At 51.6% G+C, this 19279-nt stretch overlaps 1 protein-coding gene across 3 annotated transcripts in view; it reads right to left on the reverse strand.

The window, feature by feature from the left end:
• Nucleotides 1-19279, reverse strand: part of MYLK (myosin light chain kinase) — a 171876-nt gene that overhangs the window by 30850 nt on the left and 121747 nt on the right. For all 3 annotated transcript variants that reach the window (XM_058661988.1, XM_058661987.1, XM_058661986.1), the window contains 4 exons: nt 15398-15448; nt 14501-14628; nt 12625-12778; nt 4965-5267 (listed from right to left, as the gene is read on the reverse strand). In XM_058661988.1, coding sequence (XP_058517971.1) covers nt 4965-5267; nt 12625-12778; nt 14501-14628; nt 15398-15448 — 636 coding nt within the window. The remainder of the gene's footprint in view (nt 1-4964; nt 5268-12624; nt 12779-14500; nt 14629-15397; nt 15449-19279) is intronic.

Below are 19279 nucleotides of genomic sequence, written 5' to 3' on the forward strand. Positions count from 1 at the left end.
TGACAAGCACGGCCCAACAGGAGCGCACCTGTATGCTTCTTGACAGTCGCCATGCGGGGAGGACTTAGCTACTCCACACTTTGGGCACCACGCCCTGAGCATTTACATAAAGCCTAGGATGGGGGGCTACTGGGTCCCTCAGTGCTCCAGCAGCACATTTCCGTTGCTGGGAAGAATGTGCCAGCATATATACACACAAGTATTGCACAGCACTGATTCTGCAAGGGCTCGGGTCCCTGCTCTGGTATGCTGGAAGGTGGAAGTCCGCTATGAGTTGGAGGGGTTATGGAGGACCCTGAATGTAGGAGGACTGGGAGCTGCCCCATTAAGACACCCAGAAAAAGGGTCAGGTGTCTCTGTGACAAAAGTCCAACACTGACACAAGGTAGAAGAACTTCCAGGGCACAACAGGCTAGGCTGCCACCTGCAATGCTGGCATTCCCTATTGGAAGACAGATTCCAGTTCACTTCCAATCCTGCTCCCTGCTAATGCATAACTGGTAAGGCAGCAGCAGGCAGCCCAAGTGTTTGAGCCCCTGCCCTTCACACGGAAGACCCCGATGGAGCTCCATGCTCCTGGTTTTAGTGTGCCAAGGTCGAGCTGCAGACTGTTCATCAGCTCATGAATGCAATAGCTTGCGGGAACCACATGGTTGAATCATCAAGAACGTCAAGTAGTGTCTAAGCCAGGTTAGTGATGTCACTTCAGACACAGCCTGGAGGGTCCCAGGAGGATCAAGCTGATCCTTCATCACTGATCTTAAGGGCAAGCTAAGAAGTGATCACCAAGGGTGCTCTGAGACTGCAGTCCTGGCCTCCCCAGGCATCCTTGATTTTCCTGCTCCCCTGTGCTGCTCTCATGTGGCACAGGAACTGGAGTGCCCAGAGCAGTGGACAGGCTTTCTCAGCATGGTTTCTGCAGGAGGACACTTGGTGCCCTGTGCATGGAGGAGCAGCAGTGCTTGGGTGAGCCTGGGGTGGGGATTCCAGTGACCAGCACAGAGAGCTTTGCGCCTACTCTACAACCACTTCTTTCTCATATAATCCAGAGAACTGTAGAGCCAGCCTTCTGGTCTACCTTGCAAACACCTGCCCCTCACCTCTGTCTCCCGAGGCAGCTGAGGAACAGATGGGTTTCCTGGTAAGTGGGATTTCCAGAGGATACAAGCCCCTGAACTGAGCTCATGGCTGTGCAGCAAATTTTCCTTTAGGGGAACTCTGAAGGATACTGCTCCCCCGAGCTGTTCCCTTCAGTCCTGCAAGATGACCACCAGTGGAACCAAGCCTCTATTCAGAGTGGGATGTGTGGCCCACAGCTACTGTCCAGAGCAGTGCCCTTCCACAGCCCAAGGACTGTTGCATGCCCAGCGGGCACTAGAGGGCAACCCAGTCTCAGTGATGGCCTCAGGGCCCAGGCTTGGCAGTTTCCCCATCTCTACTGCTTTAGGGTTTCCAGGGGCTCTTTGGCCAACAACCTACATAGACCATAGCCAGTGAGGGTTGGATCCAGAAGGTGTGAATTGCCAGGTTGTGGTGGGGGAGTTCAAGGGCTGGCTGGAGTGGGAGAGGGCAGGTCCTGTGCAGGTAGTTGTCTCTGTTCTGGGAGGAGAAACCCAGGCACAGCCAGAGGAGCCCCTAGAGCCAGATGGAAAGCCCTGCTTTGTCTTCTGTAATGCCAGAGGGGTGGCTGGAACACGACAGATGTGTGGGGTGGAGGGCAGGCAAACAGGGATGGCACAGAGAGCAGGTTGAAGCCAGGGTCCCAGTGGTGCTGGTGGGGATAGGGGCGGAGCTTGGGGCTGCCGTTAGCTGGGCTTTGAGGTACAAAGGCTGATGGGTGCTGCCCTTTCATTATAGCCTCCACACCGCATATTCAAAGAAATCATCTACCATGGCCTTTTACCCATCCCTTCCCTCCACACCTACACACCCCACTTGTCCACCCTGCCTGAGAGTCCTCCTCCCTCAAGCTCAAGCCTGGCCAACTGCCTTTTCTCTCCCTTGACACCTGCCTTGGACAGCCAGCCGGGCCTGTGGTGGGGAGTCACTTTCTGTCTGGAGGCCCTGGGGGGCTGGAACCCCTCCTCTGGATATCAAGGATTTCAACACAGCCCTTGTCTGCTTTCAGGAGAGGAGCTGTGGTGGGTGGGAGGGGCCACCCAGCGCCTCCTCCTTGCTATGAATCCTCCCAGGCCCTCTTCATGGTTTACACACACAGCACACCTGCGGGACCTCCGTTCCAGGCCAGGGCCATCTGCTCACTGCCATGCCATCTTGCTGACCCGTGTCTTGTCGCTTTCCCAAGGGTTGTCCCCTGGAGCTCGGCTGCCCCTCCTGCTACCCTCTCTAATCATCCTGCCACCGCTCATTTGAGAGAGAGATGGTTGTGTGTGTGCCTGCATGTGAATATATATGACATTGTATGTGAATGTGTGTATGTGCATGACACTGCGCGTGTGTACAATGCCATCTATATATAACACGTGTGTATGCATGACATCACTTGTAAGAGATCATGCATATGACATCATACATACAATAGCATGTGTGTATGATATGTGTATGAAATACATCACATCATATTGTATGAGGCTGTATGTATTATGCATATATGACAAGTGTATATGACATCATGCATATGAAATCACAAGCATGCATATGACATATGTCTGGGTGCATGACACAGTGCGTATGATGACACTGCATTTCATGATGTCGTGTATGGAGCTGAGGCTCAGCCATGCTGTCCAGGGCCCCTGTGCCCTTTCTGTACCTTCTAGTGGCTCTGTTGGGCAAAGTCTGCCCAGCACATAGCCCGCCTGTTGAGACTGGAAGCTGCCTCCCCTACCTGCCTGCCTGTGATTCTCCTGGGACTTGGAAGTGGAGTTTTCATGGTTATTTCACCTACCTTTTGCAATTCAAGGGGGTAAGAGTGTAGCAAGGACAGTCCAAGTGCTCAGGGAGCCTGGGTCACAAGGGGTCTGCAGGGCAGAGACCGCGTCTCCCACCTCTCTACCCTACTACACCCTTAACCTCAGAACCCTTCCACCTTCTCCCCCAATCCCACCATCTTCCTGCTCGTCATGCCAAAATTTCTGAAACAACAGCCCATGCTCCTAGCTTCTCTTTCTTCCATTTCTTCCTTCGCCAGAGCATTCACAACGGTCGCCACCAAACACCACAGGCCCAAACCCGAACACCTTCTGAGTTCCCATCTCTTTCACCTGCTCTCACACATATGATGCAGGTCCCCAGGCCATCTGCCACCTACTCGCTCTCCTATCCCCATAAAGCAGGTCCAGCCTCCCAGTGGCTCTCACTGCTCCCCCTCCTCTCCGCAGTCCTTCCTTCTGGTCATTATGGCTCTAGGGTTGGCTTTGTCTATCGCCTTCTTGTTGAGTTCATCCTTGTACTCTCAGCTTCAGCCACCAGTTAGAAGGTACAGACTCCCAGCTCTGTAGCATTAGCCAAGCCTTTCTCTGGTGTGCCAGATGACATCTCCCCTTGGACATCCTTCAGACCCTCTCAACCTAACAGGCCTACAGCCAGAGCTCCCCCCTACTCCCAGGCATCCCCGTTCCTAATCCCCACCTCACTCAGGGAAAGCGACCTCAACTGAACCAGCGGGGAGCTGAGGTACTGAGCGAGAAGCCTCTGCAAGCTGGAGCGTATAGCTTTGCCCCTCTGAACCTTATGTGTAAAATCGGGAGGGTGAGAACAGCACCTAGACTACAGTGACTGAGATGGGAGTGGCAGCAGGCAGGCAGAGCAATCAGCCCCTGGGTAGCACGGACCAAGTGCTCAAGGCATATAGACTGTGAAGTCACAGTGATCGTCAACCCATGCGCTGACTAGTGGTTACCCAGGCCATGAACCGAGAGCCATCTCACACTGTTCCCACCTACCCCTCGACTCTCTGCCCAATGGGCCATCGACACAGGTCAGCTCCCTCTTCTCTGCCCCCTGCTCTGGGACCTGGCTGACTCCAGACTCACTTCACCAATACGCCCTGGGCGGATGCACGCACAAACGCCCTCCAGCGGTAGATGTGTTTCAAGGCTCAGCAGGCCCTTGGCACTAGGTTGGGTGGGAGCCTGTTCCTTCTCACAACTGTAAAGGCCCGTGATGGCCTTCGCAGCTTCACCCAAGCTGTCCTTCGTATCTTGCTTCCTCCTGTTTTCCCTCACTCTAAACACAACCAGGAGACACACACATGTCCCACAAAACCACACATTCCATCCATTACACTGACCTTCACTGCCCCTGTCCCCTTTGCATGGAAGGCCTTTCCATATCTCCTCTGCCTCCTGGATTCCAAGTCTTCTCTTTTTTTTCTTTTCTCCAAGACTCAGCTTAAATATCACCTCCTTCAGGAAGCTTCTAGCACCCATGACAAACTTTGTAGAGTTTTCTACTATGCCACCTGGCTTTCTGCTGACATCACCTACACAGGATGCACTCATGTCCTTGTGGTTAGCCATCTACAGGTCTGTCCCCCTAGATCTGAATCTTTTGTCTCTGTGCCCCAAATATCAGACAAATATCCAGTCAAAGAAGAGAGCATTTAAAACAATTTTTTTCAGGAAAAATGGAATTACAAGGTAAGTTTACTTCGGTGCAAAATTTTTTTTGAAATTTGTGCATAATGAATTTTTTGGTTACCTCTGTCCTATAAGTGCAAGAGAAGGATGGAAGAGATAGAAGGTGGGTATGGGACTTGAGGTCCACCTGAGACCTGTCCCTGAGTGACACAACATTGCCTCCTTGTGGCAGTGCACCCAAATTGCCAGATTAGTGTTTCCTAAAAAAGTCAAGCACCCCAACCTTAAGAAGGAAGATGGTGTCCAGAGGCCCTCCATGTACCAATGCTTTCTCAGTGCCTCTGTACTGCCCATCTGCAAGACTTGCAGGGCAGTCACGGGGCTTCACAGAGGGCCCATGGGGAAGCAAGGAAGGCAGCTTACCCTCGGGCTTCTCGCCCACTGTCGTGAGCTCTGACTCCTGGCTCGGCTCACTGGTGCCATACACGTTGATGGCACGCACACGGAATTTGTACTCGCGGTCAGGCAGCAGGTCGCGCACGTTGAAAGAGGTACTGCGGCACGTGGCGACTTCCTTCCACAGCTTGTCCACTGAATCCCAGATCTCCACACTGTAGGACTGCACTGCGCTGCCTCCATCATAGGAGGAGCCATACCAAGACAGGGTCAGTGAGGAGCTCCGAATGTCAGAGGCGCACGGTGTGCCAGCTGGCGGGTCTGGCTTATCTGGAGACAAAGAAGCACAGGGTCACCCAGACTCTCCAGAAGGACAGGAAGGAGATGTGCTCGAATTAACTCAGTCCTGGGGAGAAGTGACCTGGGAACACTCCTTGGACAGAGGGAGTCTGGGAGGATCCAGACTCTCCCTCCCCCTTGTGTCTCAGGCACCACCATACACACAGACATACCAGTTCAGAGAGCCTCACCAATACCTATTTGCTTGAAAAATAAAAAAAAAATGTTTCATGACTCAGTTTCAATCTGCACGTTAAGATTTTCTGTGCTCTGAACAAGTCCTAAACACACATCTCAGAGTAAACAGATCTAGGAAGCTGCCCAGAGGTGTGCACTGTTTCCCATCAAAAGTAAGCTTTGAGAGAGTGTTGACTGTGTGTGTGTGTGTGTGTCCTGCAGGCCTGAGTCTATGTCCAGAGTGCATGTGAGTGGATGTGTGTGTGTTGTGTGTGTGTGAGTCCTTGCAGGCATGAGGCTGTGTGCAGAACGTATGTGAGTGGATGTGTGTGTGTCCTGCAGGCCTGAGGCTGTGTCCTGTGTGGATGTGAGTGGATATATGTGTGTACATTCATGTGTGTGTCCCTTACGACTGGCTTTGACCTGTGCTTAGACTGTGTGTACGTGTGTGTCCAGTGAGCGTAAGGCTGTGACTCTTTGTTCAGTGTGTGTTTGTGTGTCTGTCCTGCAGGCCTAAGGCCATGACCTGTGACATACCTCAAGGTTTGCTCTACTTCCTCTGGGTCTTGGAGAACACTGTCCTGCGTGAGGGGCAGTTCAGTGTGCAGGTGAGTCATAAAGTCCTACTCAGGAGCTGCTGGCCAGTCTGTGCCTCAGTTTCTCCCTCTGTTAAGGGCTGTTGGTAAGAGTGCTAGGTCCCCAGGCTATTGTCAGGCAGTTCTTAGTAATGTGGCTGGTGTGACATTGGTCATGACCGTGGCCATCACTGTGTGCTTCTCTAACTCTGTGATACAGGATCACGCTTACCCTGTACCTTTTTGATTCTCACAGGTCTAACCCTCCACCAGCAAGGTCACCAATCTGTGGCTCCGGCCGCTGCCTTCCCAAGGCTCTTGAGCCTTGTGGAGTTTTGTGAGCCACTGACTGGATTAAAGCTCTCCTACTTATGAGTTCTGGCTTTGGCGGGTGCTTGGATTACAGATGTCTGTGCTCGGGCATGCTCCTTGCCCATCAATACAGTGTGAGCTCACAGAGCCTCACAAGCCAGCCATTAAAGCCATGCATATGGGTGGGTACCTGGTGCAGTGGTTCAGCTGCTACATGGGATGCCCGCATCCTATCCTGGAGTCCCTGGGTCCAAAGCTCAGCTCTGCTTCAGATCCCACTTTCCCATGCATGTGTGTCCCGGGAAGCAGCAGTGATGGCTCAAGATGCTTGGGTCGCTGCTGTCCACGTGGGCAACTTGGATTGAATTCCAGGCTCCTGGCTTGGGCCTGGGTCAGCTCTGGCTATTATGGGCATCTGGGAAATGAACTCAGTGGATGAAAGATCTCTACTTATCTTGCAGCTAAATTAAAAATAATTTTAAATGTATTTTTAAGAAAAATCAAACAAACCACCTTTTAAGTTATGTGGACTCAGAAGCTGTAGCAGGACCAGTTTGCTGATTTGCCTTTCTCATTTAACCAATGGTGCTAATCAGTGCCTGCTTCTTGGGCCATTTACAAGCCTCAAAGAAGCAATTACTGGCAAGCAGAGCTTTTGATGCCCACTCTCCCACCCCTGCCAGGCAGGAGAGCTCAAAGGAAATGTTCTGTGTACATGGGCAAAATAACCATCTGTGCTGCACATGTGTGTATATGTAGTGCATATGTACATGTACGCACACATGTATATCTATGGGTGAATGTGAATACAAACATGCACACATATGTGAATGCATGTATGCATGGTGTGCTACACACGTGTGCCTTACCACACGAATGAGTGTACACATGTGCATGTCTGGGCCAATGCGCCGTGTATCTTTACATGTATGTATATCTGTGTGAATGTGTACATGAATGTACACAAAGGTCTGAATGTGCTTGTGTGTGCATGCACAGATTTACCTAGTTGTTCTCAGCTCTTCCCCTGTCCTCCAGGCCAGGATGTGCTGTTGGAAGCCATCCATCCCCAGCAGCCCGGGCCTGGACCTTGTCCTGGGAATGGCTTTGGGACAGTGACAGAGCCGCTTTGTGGTGTCTGCAGTCAGGCTGTGATGGAACCACTTTCACTGGCTGTTTAATGTGTTCTCTTAGGAAAGCTGTTTGTTCTGAAAGATTTATTGGCTTTTTTAGAAACATTTCTGGTGTCGGTTAAGATGTTTGCCTCTTAGAGGCAAGTGCTTCGTGTCCTCTCAAGGCCAGCTAAGGAATGTGCAAGAGCCTCCTGAGGGGTGAGCGGCGGCCTTGCTGCTTGCCACAGGACATTGGTGTGACCCTGGGATGGGACACGTGGAGGGTGAGGGACATGCACAATGAAGGCAGATGCACGCCATGGTTTAACAGTCTCTCCTCTGCTATGGGCAGAAAAGAAAGCTGAGAAATGGGTACTGCAGAAGAGGTGCTTCTGGCAGAGACAGAGAGAGAGAAATTCATAAGTAACACACATCCCTTTCTGTGGTTCAAGACAAGAAGCAAAATTGTGTGTGTGTGGGGTGGGGATTTAACTACAAGCGAAACTTAAACACTTTCAAGGGTTCTGATGCTAAGTGAAGGAGTTCAAACATGTCCAAGTCTATACCGACACTGGCTTGCAAGCCTCTCTTCTCTCCCCACCATGTCTGCCTTCTAGCTGGGCTCTGCCTCATGCAGTCCACCCTTTCCAATCAGAGGCTGCACCAGCCAGTGACGAAAGCCCTCAGGACCAGGATCTTGTCTCCCATGTGAAAGACACAGACACACCCCATCTGGGAGGCGAGCCCTGGGCATGGCCCAGCATGGGAGAAACCGGCTCGAGATCCGGGACCATGGGCGCCTGCCATGCTTCTGTAGAATTCTCCCAGGGCTCCCTGGAGACCTGGCAGGCAGAATGTGAAATGCTGCTGAGGGAAGGGTCTTCCCAGGCAGTGGCTCAAGGGTTTCCTACTTGGTGAATGCACTTCCTCCTGGGAAAACAGAGCCTGGTCTCAAAAGCTTCCTTGTCTAAAGCCAGGGCCTTCTTGCTCTGCTTGTGCTCATGTGTTATGATGAACACATGTAGTTGTACCCTCCCCAACTGAATGATCCTTCCCTGGCCCTATGGTTTGGCTGGAAGGCATCCTGGTGGGCCAGGACACTGGTTGGTCAGTGGCACGGCCCACAGGGGACTCCAGGAAACCCCAGACCCCTGCTCTCTCTGGGGTTCAGTGCTTTCCAGACTATCAGGTGCAGTAACCTCAAGAGTGCTTCTGACGTGAGCCTGAGTACTGGGTTATAAAGGGAACTCCTGTGTCCTTCAAAGTCACATGAGGGGGCTAGTGTGTGGTGCAATGAGTTAAGCTACCACCTGCAACCTGGCATCCCATAGAAAGGCTGGTTCCAGTCCTGCCTGACCCACTTCTAATCCAGCTCCCAATTAGTGCACCTGGTAAAAGTAGTGGGGGATGAGCCCAAGTGCTTGGGTACCTGCCACCCACGAGGGAGATCTGGATGGAGTTTAAAGCTCCTGGCTTTGTAGCCATTTAGGGAGTGAATCAAAGGAAGGAAGATCTCTCTCTGTCACTCCAACTCTCAAAAAAAAAAAAAAGGCATGAGGGTTCCTTTTGGGGTCCTCTCAACTTCACTTCCCTCCTTTTGAGATATACACAGAGGCCTTTGCCCCTCCCACCCTGCCTAACCAAGCACTGGGCAACTGGCATCCAAGAATCTATCTTCAGAGGCTGCAGCTCTCTGCCTCCTCCTTGCGCAGCCCTCAGATGCAGGCAGAGAAAGGCACTCTAGCATCATGACTTCCCTGTCTACCTCTCAGAACAGAATGATCACAAATCCTCTAAGATGGCCAAACACCACCCCCTTACATTAAAATGGGGGAAAACACTGGCCTGATTTATCATCTTGGAAACAGGAGCTGTGGGCCATCAGGAAGGTCACAACACACGAGACAAGTGGACCTGCTTACTGGCCACACGCACAACATGATTCTGGCCTTATTTAGTCCGACTGCCAATGGACGGACACTTATAAGGTGTGTCAGGAGCAGGCCCAGGTGTTGTATACCTAATGAGCCCTGACCACACAGGTGTCCCTGCAGCAGCACAGGTGAGGCAGCTTAACCCAGGTTGACTTGAGACCAACTTCAACTTTGAATGGAGGCAGTTCTGCTGGACCCAGGTTTGGGGCTGGGATGGGGGTGGGCGGGAGAGCGGCGGGTTTTATGGAGCATTTCTATTCTTAGCTCCCCGAGGGGGAGGCAGACAGAGAGCCCGGTTCTCCTCCATTCCATTCCCCCTCCCTGAACGGCATTTAACGCGAGGCTCCTGCCAGCTGGCGGGCAGCCACACCAATGGCCCTGTCAGTGCTGTCCACGGAGGGAGAAGAAACTCGACCATAAAAGGCCAGATCTGCAGCCCAGGCGGCGGTGGGGGAGGGGAGTGTGTGGCACCGGGGTGGGCCTGCTGGGATGTGGGGGGCTGGAGGGGCATACTGGTGCTAGAAAAGCCAGGAGCTGATCTGGGTGGCATTTTCTTCCCACTCTCCCCTCAAAGCAGGAGGAACACCCCGGGAGAAGCAGAAGTGGATACTGATGAAAGGGGTACAGGCAGAACCAGATCAGCACATTAGGTGTGGGTTAAAGTGCATGGGCAAAGGGGACCCTGGTGGGTCCTGGATGCCTGAAGGTGGAGGTGGGGTTACTGAAATGAGCACCTGGCACCCATACCTCCCACCTCCAGAGAGTAGCAGTGAGAAAAAGGCCCCACTTCTCCCTCCTGAAAGATGCAAGTCTGTTACATGAACCCTCAGTGCCAGCCATCCTGTATGGGAAAACTCCTTGGCCTGGGAAACAGAGATAAGGAGCAGAAATTGGGGGAAGGAGATGGAACGACAAACTGAGCGATCAAAGGGGCCTCTTTCATGGGGTGAAAAAAATGAGGCAGCGAGGGAGGGAGGCTCCCGCCCAAGAGCCCCTGCATCTAGTGGCCCCAGCTCCAGGGCATGCTCCAGGACTTGGTGTGCAAAGAGCTAGGCTGGGGCCAGGGATGATGATCTGCTGTGTGGCTGGCTAGGACACAACTCAGAGCCACCTCACTTGACTTCTGCTCCATGCTGCCCTTTGTCCTCCTATCATGTCCCTTCTTCCCAGGGGACAAGAACTCCGTTGGCCCTGGAAGAAGGTGGTGGTGTGAGGACGCTGTCCCATCACTGAGTCTCTAAGGTAAATTTTCCAGTTGGAGGACTCCTTCACTTTCTGGGGTCTTCTGTCCCTCCTCACTCTCCCAGGGGAGGCATGTGGAGGCCAGGGGATCAAGAGAAGCAGCAAGAGCTAGTGCCCACTGGGACCCCACTGTACTGGGTGACTTGGCTTTCACTGGCCCTGGCCTTCCCATGCATACAAAGTCCTGTCCACCCAGGGACTCATCCCTGCAAGCTGGGATGTTAGAGCCATGACAGACCTCAAGAGCTACCTTTTTCAGCTTCTAATTCCCTGCCTGGCACTTCCCTGTGACAGGGTCCAGGGGAAGCCTTCTGCCCCCACCCTATCACAACTCTGCGAGTCTTCTTGCTCATCAGTTCTGGGTTGCCCATGTGTGGGCAGGCTCGACATACCCTGTTGGCAGCTTTGTGGGCTGCATCAGAAGCCCAGCAGAGGGGTCTGAGGCAGCCTTTGCTCCCCTCTCCATGGCCAGGTACTAGCTCTACTGTGAGGTTGGGGGTACAGGCTCTTCTACTCATTCTGCCCAGAGAAGCCTCCCCCTCCCCTTTTCCCCTGAATTCTCACAAAGGTGTTCTACAAGCTTAGAAGCCAAGAACAATCAGAAAAGCCACACAGGTCTTGGTCACGTGTCAATAAACAGTATTGGGTTTTCATGGATACCATGTGGGGAGGCCCAGACATGCATATACCCACTATCTGGTCTGTATCAGCCTGCTGCTGTTCCCTGCACCTGCCACACAGGGAGCCTCTGGGGCTGAGCATGACAAGCAGCAAGGACACCAGTTAGCAAGTTATTTGAATGCTCTGGACAGAGTCAACCAGGGCACGCAGAGAGTGATGAGGCAAGAGGACAAAGTGAACTTGAGAATCAGCCTGGACACAGACTCAGCTCATGGCTGGGATGTAAGAGGTGAGGAAAGGGGAGTTGAGCTAGGGTGAGGAGGTGTCCTGGCCAACTAATAGGCGTGAGAACATGGCTTCAGGGAGCTGAAGATGTGTTGTTAAAATACAAGGATTTCCTAGTCAGGAGGGCTGGTCAGAGAGAGCGGCTTGGGAACGAGGAGGGAGGGCTGAAGCAAGACAAAATACTGCGGGTGTGGCATCAACTTGCAGAGCAGGGCTAAGAGGTAGCACTAGTAGGCTTTGGGGAGGAGCCAGCAGAGGAGAGGGGGATGAGAAGAGGGAAGGTGGGCGCCCCAAGCCTGGGAGCCAGAAGAACAGGAGGAGGCAACAGACCCTGGTGGTGCGTGCATGTGTATGTGTGAGAGACAAAGGTGGGCCATCTGCAGAGCCCGAAGGAGGAATCATGCTGGGGACAGAGACAGACCCTGGAGGTGCGGGGCCAAGAACCTGAGGAAGTGTATGTCTGATGTCTCATTTCTCTGAGAAGCTAGAGGCCAAGATTGCAGGGTGGGAGACCTCACGGCATAGCACTGAGCAGACACAAGGGAAGAGATTTCAGAGACCAGTCCTGGCAGCTAAGCTGACCCTGGTCCTGCAATGCCCCTGGGATCTGGCAAGGAGCGGTGAAGTGAATAGGCAGCACTGATCCAAGGTGGGGATTTGCAAAGGGGGTGGGGTGGGGGAGGGAGGTAAGAGAAGGGGTTAAAGGTACCAGCAGCAGAGGGTATGGAGTGGAACAGTCTCCGATGTGTGTGTGGGAGGGCGCTGAGAAAGAGGAAACTGTGTGTGTGTAGCAGTGGCAGTGCAGAATCTTCAGACCACTATGAGCTTGAAGGACAGCAATGGTGCAGAGTGAAAGGGTACAAAGGGCTGGGAGAATGGAAATGCACAGAAAAAGGCGCTGAAGGTGATGAGAGTCTGAGGCTCAAGAACCTTCCTGAGCCTCATAGATACTGTTAGAGGTTCACACATCCCACCTGACACGCATCCACCCGACACTCACACATCCCATCTGGCATACTCATACATCCACCTGAGGCTTACTGCCCTCCTCACCCTAGGTTCCCAGCCCCCAGTGGGGTCCAGTACTCACCCACGACAGTGAGGTTCACCTGGGCCTGCCTGCTGCCCAGCTTGTTCTCCACTACCAGCGTGTAGCAGCCGCAATGCTCCTGGCGTGCAGCCAGGATGGTGAGCTTGCTGCCAGCCTCACTGTTCTCCACCTTGATGTGCTCGCTGTCCTGGATCTGAGGGCAGGGGGAGCAGGAGATGGAATTCAGGCCATGGAAGGGAGCAGGCTGCTCTCCACAGCCTGCTCCCTGGGCAACAAAGCTGGACGAGCTGCGGAGCTTTGTAGCCTCTGCCCCTTCTCTGTTGCATTTGGGGCCGCACTTCCCTGTGAGGGTCCAGCCCTGAGATATGTAGCGGGGATGGACCCCCTTGGTGCTTGCTGCTTCCAGAACAGAGCTCCTGGGTGTCCTGGCCCCCTTCCATTGCTCTGAGATGGGATAACAGGAGGGCACACCTGAGTACACTTGGCAAGCCCACCCGGGTGCGCTCTGACTTCTTCTGGGCTGCCCGAGGTACCAGTCACTAGCCAATGTGGCTATTTACATTTCAATTAAGTGAAAACAACATAAGTGTCCATCAGCCCATCAATAGAAAGTGGTTCCCCCAGACAATGGAATATTACCCACCCCACAAAACAGAAGGCCGTGTTGATCGGTACTACCACATGCTAAGAGGAGTCCTGAAGCATTATACTAAGGGCAGGGGGGGAAAGCTAAACATACAACACGGCACACTGTATCATCCCATGTATCATCCCATATATGTGAAGTGTCTCTATAGACCAGGGATCTTCAGGGCCAGAAGGGGAACGGCTGCTAAAGGGTCTTGAATTTTCTTTCTGGGGTGTAATTTGAGGATGGTGATAACTTGCATGACCTTGCGAATGTACTAAAACTCACTGAACTGTATACTTTCAAAGTATGTACCATAGTGAATCAGATCTTAACAAAGTTGTACAAACAATTTTAATTAATTAAAATGTATAAGTCCAGTCCTCAGTTGCATTGACCACATTTCATGAGCTCCACACAGCCATAGGAGATCAGCAGATGCCATATGGGACAGCACACGTATAGAATGTTCTATCCAGAAAGTTCTGATAGATATAGTGGGGACTCAGCTAAAGCCCCCTGAAGAGGAATGTGACTGCATTTCATTTCAGACCACGTAGCCCAGATGTGGATCAAGGCAGATGCATCCTGGCATGATGTCAGAGGCCCTCCTGTCTTATCCGTCTTTTGGGACCACCTCTACTTTCCTCTCTGGCACTGGCTGCTGATCCTTTCAACAAGGAGATGTGAGCAGCTTGGAAGGGAAACCACAGAGGACTCAGAATAAAGCCACACCTCCTGCCCAGCCATTGGCTCTCTGTTGATTGCCGATGTGGATGCATGCTACCAGCATGGGGTTGCATTCATGGCTGGGCTCCCCACATCCTGGTTGTTTGGATTCTTAAACATGTCTCCATGGCAGACTGATTATAAATCATACTAGATTCCAGGATCAGCTTGCTAGATTCCTACTTAGCACGTAATAATTCTTCCAAATACTCAGATTCATTTTGATTTGCTCTGGCGTGTGGAGTCTGAGCAGCCACTACGGATGGGAAGCCCTCTGTGAGCCAACACAGGACCACAGAGAGCCCAGGGTCACCTGAGGGCACCGGTTTGACTTCCCTGACCCTGAGCAGGAGTCCAGGATGAGGCCAGAGTGACAGAGGGGACTGGAGGTAGCTTCAATTGTCTCTAACACAGGGGTGACTAGAAGGGTCAGATGAAAAGGTCGTTAGGGACTCGGCTGCTGGGCAGGCAGGGGTCTCTTCCATTCCTAAGAGGACGCAGATGATGCCCCTGCTATCACACCTCTCTGGCTTAGCCTGGGCCCATCTTCCTACTGACCTGTTTGCGGAACTTCATCCAGGTGCAGGTGAGGGGCTGGGTGCCTGCCACCTTCCCAAAGAGCTCCACACGCTCTCCTGCGCGCACCTTCTGGTCCTCAGGGAATTGCAGGATCTGAGGGGGCATGGCTGAAAGAGACAGGGGAGGCAGTGAGTGAGAAGTTGGAAGGAGGTGAGAACAGGGGAGAGAGGGAGAGAAGGGTGGAGGAGACAGCAAGGACTGGGGGGTCAGGTGAGAATAAGGGACAGAGGGAGTGAGGAGTCAGGGGAGATAGTGAGGAGGGGAGAGGGGGACAGTGAGGAGTCGGGGGAAGGGGAGGAAGGCTGGACATTCTTGCTTTTTCCAATGTCCTTAGTACCTTGCTGTGTTGGCTTTCACCGCCTACAATGTGGGACTGGGGCACCTGAGCTCAGGGGTTCTCTGGGTTATCTTCCCTCCTGCTTCTTCAGATGGGGCCCGCACACTCTCCATGACTTGATTCTGCATGTAGCAGGCTGTCCTTGGTTTCTGAACCTGCTAAGCCATTGCCCAGTGGAGCAGCCCTCACCTCCCGCCCCAGGGCTGGCTGGCTGGCTGGCTATCTCCAGTTCTCTGCCTTTGGCCTCTTTGTGGTCTCCACAGGAGGATGCCAGGCAGAGCAGGGCACAAAAGAGCAGGAAGGACAGAGGGAGGACAGAGGGCATGGCAAAAGATCCCAGCAGGGGTTGGGGAAGCTGCTGTTCACATAGGGGAAAAGGGATTAGAAGACAAGGCAGGGATAGTATGAGGGACCAGGCCAGCAGATACTGGCTCCGGAAAAACAGAGAGGTCCATTTTCCAAGGATTGGCACGTCCAGGAGGTGGGTGCAGCAGGGTAAAACCAACCCCCTCGCCCTCAACACTGCGGTGACCAATTACCTGCCTTCGGTGGCGTCTTGGGGGTGGGTTTCTTTTTCACAGTGGCATCACCTGCAACACAAAATGTCCTGAGTTACTTCTTGTTGGTCCTGGCTTCCCATAAAGCTTCTCCAGTCATGGGGAGGACCTGGTCTTGCCCTCTGCCCTGCCCCATTTCGCCCCATCCATCTGGGAGCCCTCACTTGAGCTTGTCTTTCCAGGCATCCCCTTGCCCTGTCATCCACACAACCTTGCCACTGAGTGAGGAGTATCAGAGCTTAGGGGTCTTTTGTGGGAGAGAGTCCCTGGAACCTGAGGTAAGATTTCTTGTAACTGCTTAAGCTCCTATACTCCCACTCAGAGAGTATAGGAGCTTTTAGACTGCCAATTCTAACTTTCAGGAAACTCAGAAAGGAAATTATGTCAGATAAATCAACTAAAATTAGCTTTGGTTGGGGATCCAACAGTCTCAGGCTTCCCTTGGGTCAAAGTGGCTTTCATTTTCCTCGGCGTCTGTTGGCTGACGAAAGCAATGCAGCAACAAATGGGGTCCTCCATCCTCCTTCCTACCCTACTTCCTTCAACTCACTCAAATAAGAAAAATGATCCAAATGGCATAGGCAGCACCAATACTGAACTGGCAAAATGACAATGTGGTGCACAAACAAAATAGCAATCTGGTGCATACAAAAAAGTGTTTCTCTCAGAGGGTGTTTGCACCAAGGTTGCTGGTCCCATTGATCCAAGGGCATTGGAAATATGCAGGTGTGCAAACACTTGTATGCAAATGCTAACAGTGGCTTTACTTAGAATTGCCAAAGAATTTGAAGGTGCTCAATGTCCATCAAGTGGCAAATGGACGAACTCTGGCACAGACAGATGCCACAAAACACTTCTCACCAATGGAATCTGATGAACTATTGGCACCCACAGCCCTAACAATCACGGATGATTTAACCTTTCTGTTCTAACAGATCTCAAAGTTTGTGTGTGATGATTCCTTTTCTATGATGTTTTAGAGAAGGTGCAACAATTGGAAAAGAGAACACACCAGTGGTTTCTGAGGGTGGGTGGGCCAGGCACTGACCATAAAGAGACACAGGGCAATGTTGTGAAGTGATGGAATCATGTCCTGGTGTTAGTTACATGATTATCTAAAGGGAATTCAAAAAGTTCATGGAAAATGGACTTGAAGGATATGCTTATTGTATAAAAGCTTTGGAAATTTGTGCATTGTTTTAAAATATGCATTTTTGCTTGTACTTAAAATAATTCATTTTCTTTGAAAGGCAGAGAGACAGAGATCTCCCATTCACTGGGTTAGTTCCCACATGCTTGTTACAGTGAAGGTTGGGCCAGGCTGAAGCCAGAAGGGGGAACTCAGCCCCAGTTAGGTTCCTCCCATGTGGGTGGCAGAGAGTCAGTCACTGGGCCCATCCATCTGCTGTCACCAGTGGTTAGCAGGAGGCTGGGATGAACACTTGAATCCAGGCACTCTGACATGAGATGTGGGGGGTCTCACCTGCTGTGCTGAATGCCCAGCCGCCTTTCCCAGGAACCTTTGGGAAAGAAATGGACTTCAAAAAATCTGTGCCTCAAAATAAGTGTAGTTTAAAAGTCCATTTTCCATGAACTTTGTCAAGGACCTTCTCATGAATCTGTCATGACTCACAGACCTGTATCCCAGCATGGATGAAGATGAACAGAGGAAAATTCTATGTAGCAACAGGAAAATCAAGAAGCATCCCCTTTTGCGATGAGTTCTCTCTGACAGTCCATACAGATAGAGCCACCGCCCACTGCACTTCCATGGTCCTTACCCTGCTGGGTCCTTCCAAGGTCCTTTCCCTGCCACCCTCCCTTCATCTCTGCAGGTGCCGGGCAAGCAGCTGATTGGCAGGTGCTCCAGGACCACAGACACGTTACTGGCTTGGCGAAGAATCATTTATGCTCTCCTATAATGCCCAGTGCTACCGATTGTCTGAATGCCCCTGGGATTAAGTAACAAGGGGATTCCCTGAGAGCCAAAAGCTCTGGGTTCCGAGCCCAGGATAAGACCTGTTTCTCCCATGTTCACACTGACTCATGACCTCGTTCACCTACTCTTCCTTTTCCAAACATCTGCTGAAGATCTACTATAGACCAGTAAACTACCAAGAAGAACACTATGGAAGTAGTCACTGAGAAGAAAATCAAAGAAATGTAAGGGATAGAGTTGGGCAGGTGCTGTGGTGCAGCAGTCAGGCAGCCACTTGGGATGCCTGCGTTCCATGTTGGAATGCCTGAGATGGAGTCCTGCCTCTGCTTCCCATCCAGCTTCCTGCTAATGTGCATCCTGGGAGGCAGCAGGGGAGGCCCACAGTACTTCGGCCTCTGCCACTCATATGAAAGACTAGGAGGAAATTCCTGCTTCCTGGCCTGGTCTTGGCTGCTGTGGGGGTTTGGGAAGTGAACTAACAGATAGAACATCTTTCTCTATCACTCTGCCTTTCAAATGAACAAAAACAAACTAAAGACAAATTCCTAATATTTCTTGTGGTTATTATTACAGTGTAGTTGCATTCAGAGTAAAAGTGTTTGGAAAAAAAGAGAGAGAGGGACCGGCACTGTGGCACTGTAGACCATCTCCTCCTGTAGTGCCAGCATTCTACATGGGCACAGTTCATATCTCAGCTGCTCCACTTCTGATCCAGCTCCCTGCTTATGGTCTGGAAAGCAGCTGGGGATGGCTCAAGTTCTTATGCCCCTGCACCCACGAGGGAGACACAGAAGCAGCTCCTGGCTCCTGCTTTGGATCAGTTCAGTTCTGGCCATTGTGGCCATCTAAGGAATGAATCAGTGGAAGGAAGATCTGTGTCTGTCTCTCTGTATTTCAAAATAAAATAAATATTAAAAAGAGAGAGAGAAAAAAATGAAGGCTTATGCTCAAGGCCTAAGAAGTCAAGATGCATGGTCCCTGAGAAGGGTTTTTTTTTTTTCTTTTCTTTTATCATGGAGCACAATTAACAGACTTTGCGTAAGAACCACAGGTTAGGTGACAGTAATGTGTCAACATGAATTTCCTGTTTTGATCATCAAACTGTGGTTTTATGAGACCATGCTTGCTTTTTAAAAAACATAATTTAAGTACCAGTGAACTTCAAAAAGTTTGTGGAAAGTACAATTGACAAAATGTGGAAACCTGTGCATAGTTTTTCATAACATGAATTATCCATGAACTTAATGAAGACTCTATGTACATGGATATGAAGTGAGAAGAACGAAGCTATATTCTCCAGCAGTCAACATGTGGTTGTTGACATAATGGAGAATGGGGACCTGTGGGTGGAGGAGATGGGGAACAGGCCAAGGGAGGCTCTGGAGGGACCTGCAGACCAGAGAAACCACAGGAGCCTCTGGTTGGAAGCAGATAGGAGTTGGAGTGATGCTTAGGAAGGGTGACGGTGGTGAGGAAACAAAACTGTATAAGCAAAACAATACAAAGAAAACAAAAATCCACTTCCTCTCTTGAACTAGCCACATCTCAAGAGCACTGGGGTGACATCATTGAGTGAGTGGTCACCGTTGTTATCACACTCTTCAGACACAGAACCACACAATGTTTCACCAGCTGATGCTGGTATCCAGGGTCCAGTCACCAAGCTAGGCCTTCGTCTTCAGTGAGCAGGAAGACCCCAGCCATCCACCCCAACAGATCTTGCCAGCTCCCGGGGGACAGCAATATCCAATAAGGGAGCTGTTGCTGGGGCCCTTGACAGGCACTGACCCAGCTTCATAATGAAGGGAAGACACAAATGAGAGGCAGAGAAAAGACCAAAGATTGGCAGGGGCTGCAAGCAAGGGAGGCCAGGGGTTGTTGAGGATGTCTTGCTTAGTCACACGATGGAGATGCTCATATGCAGT

The sequence above is a fragment of the Ochotona princeps genome, chromosome 3, assembly GCF_030435755.1.
Source record: "Ochotona princeps isolate mOchPri1 chromosome 3, mOchPri1.hap1, whole genome shotgun sequence".
Taxonomy (NCBI): domain Eukaryota; kingdom Metazoa; phylum Chordata; class Mammalia; order Lagomorpha; family Ochotonidae; genus Ochotona; species Ochotona princeps.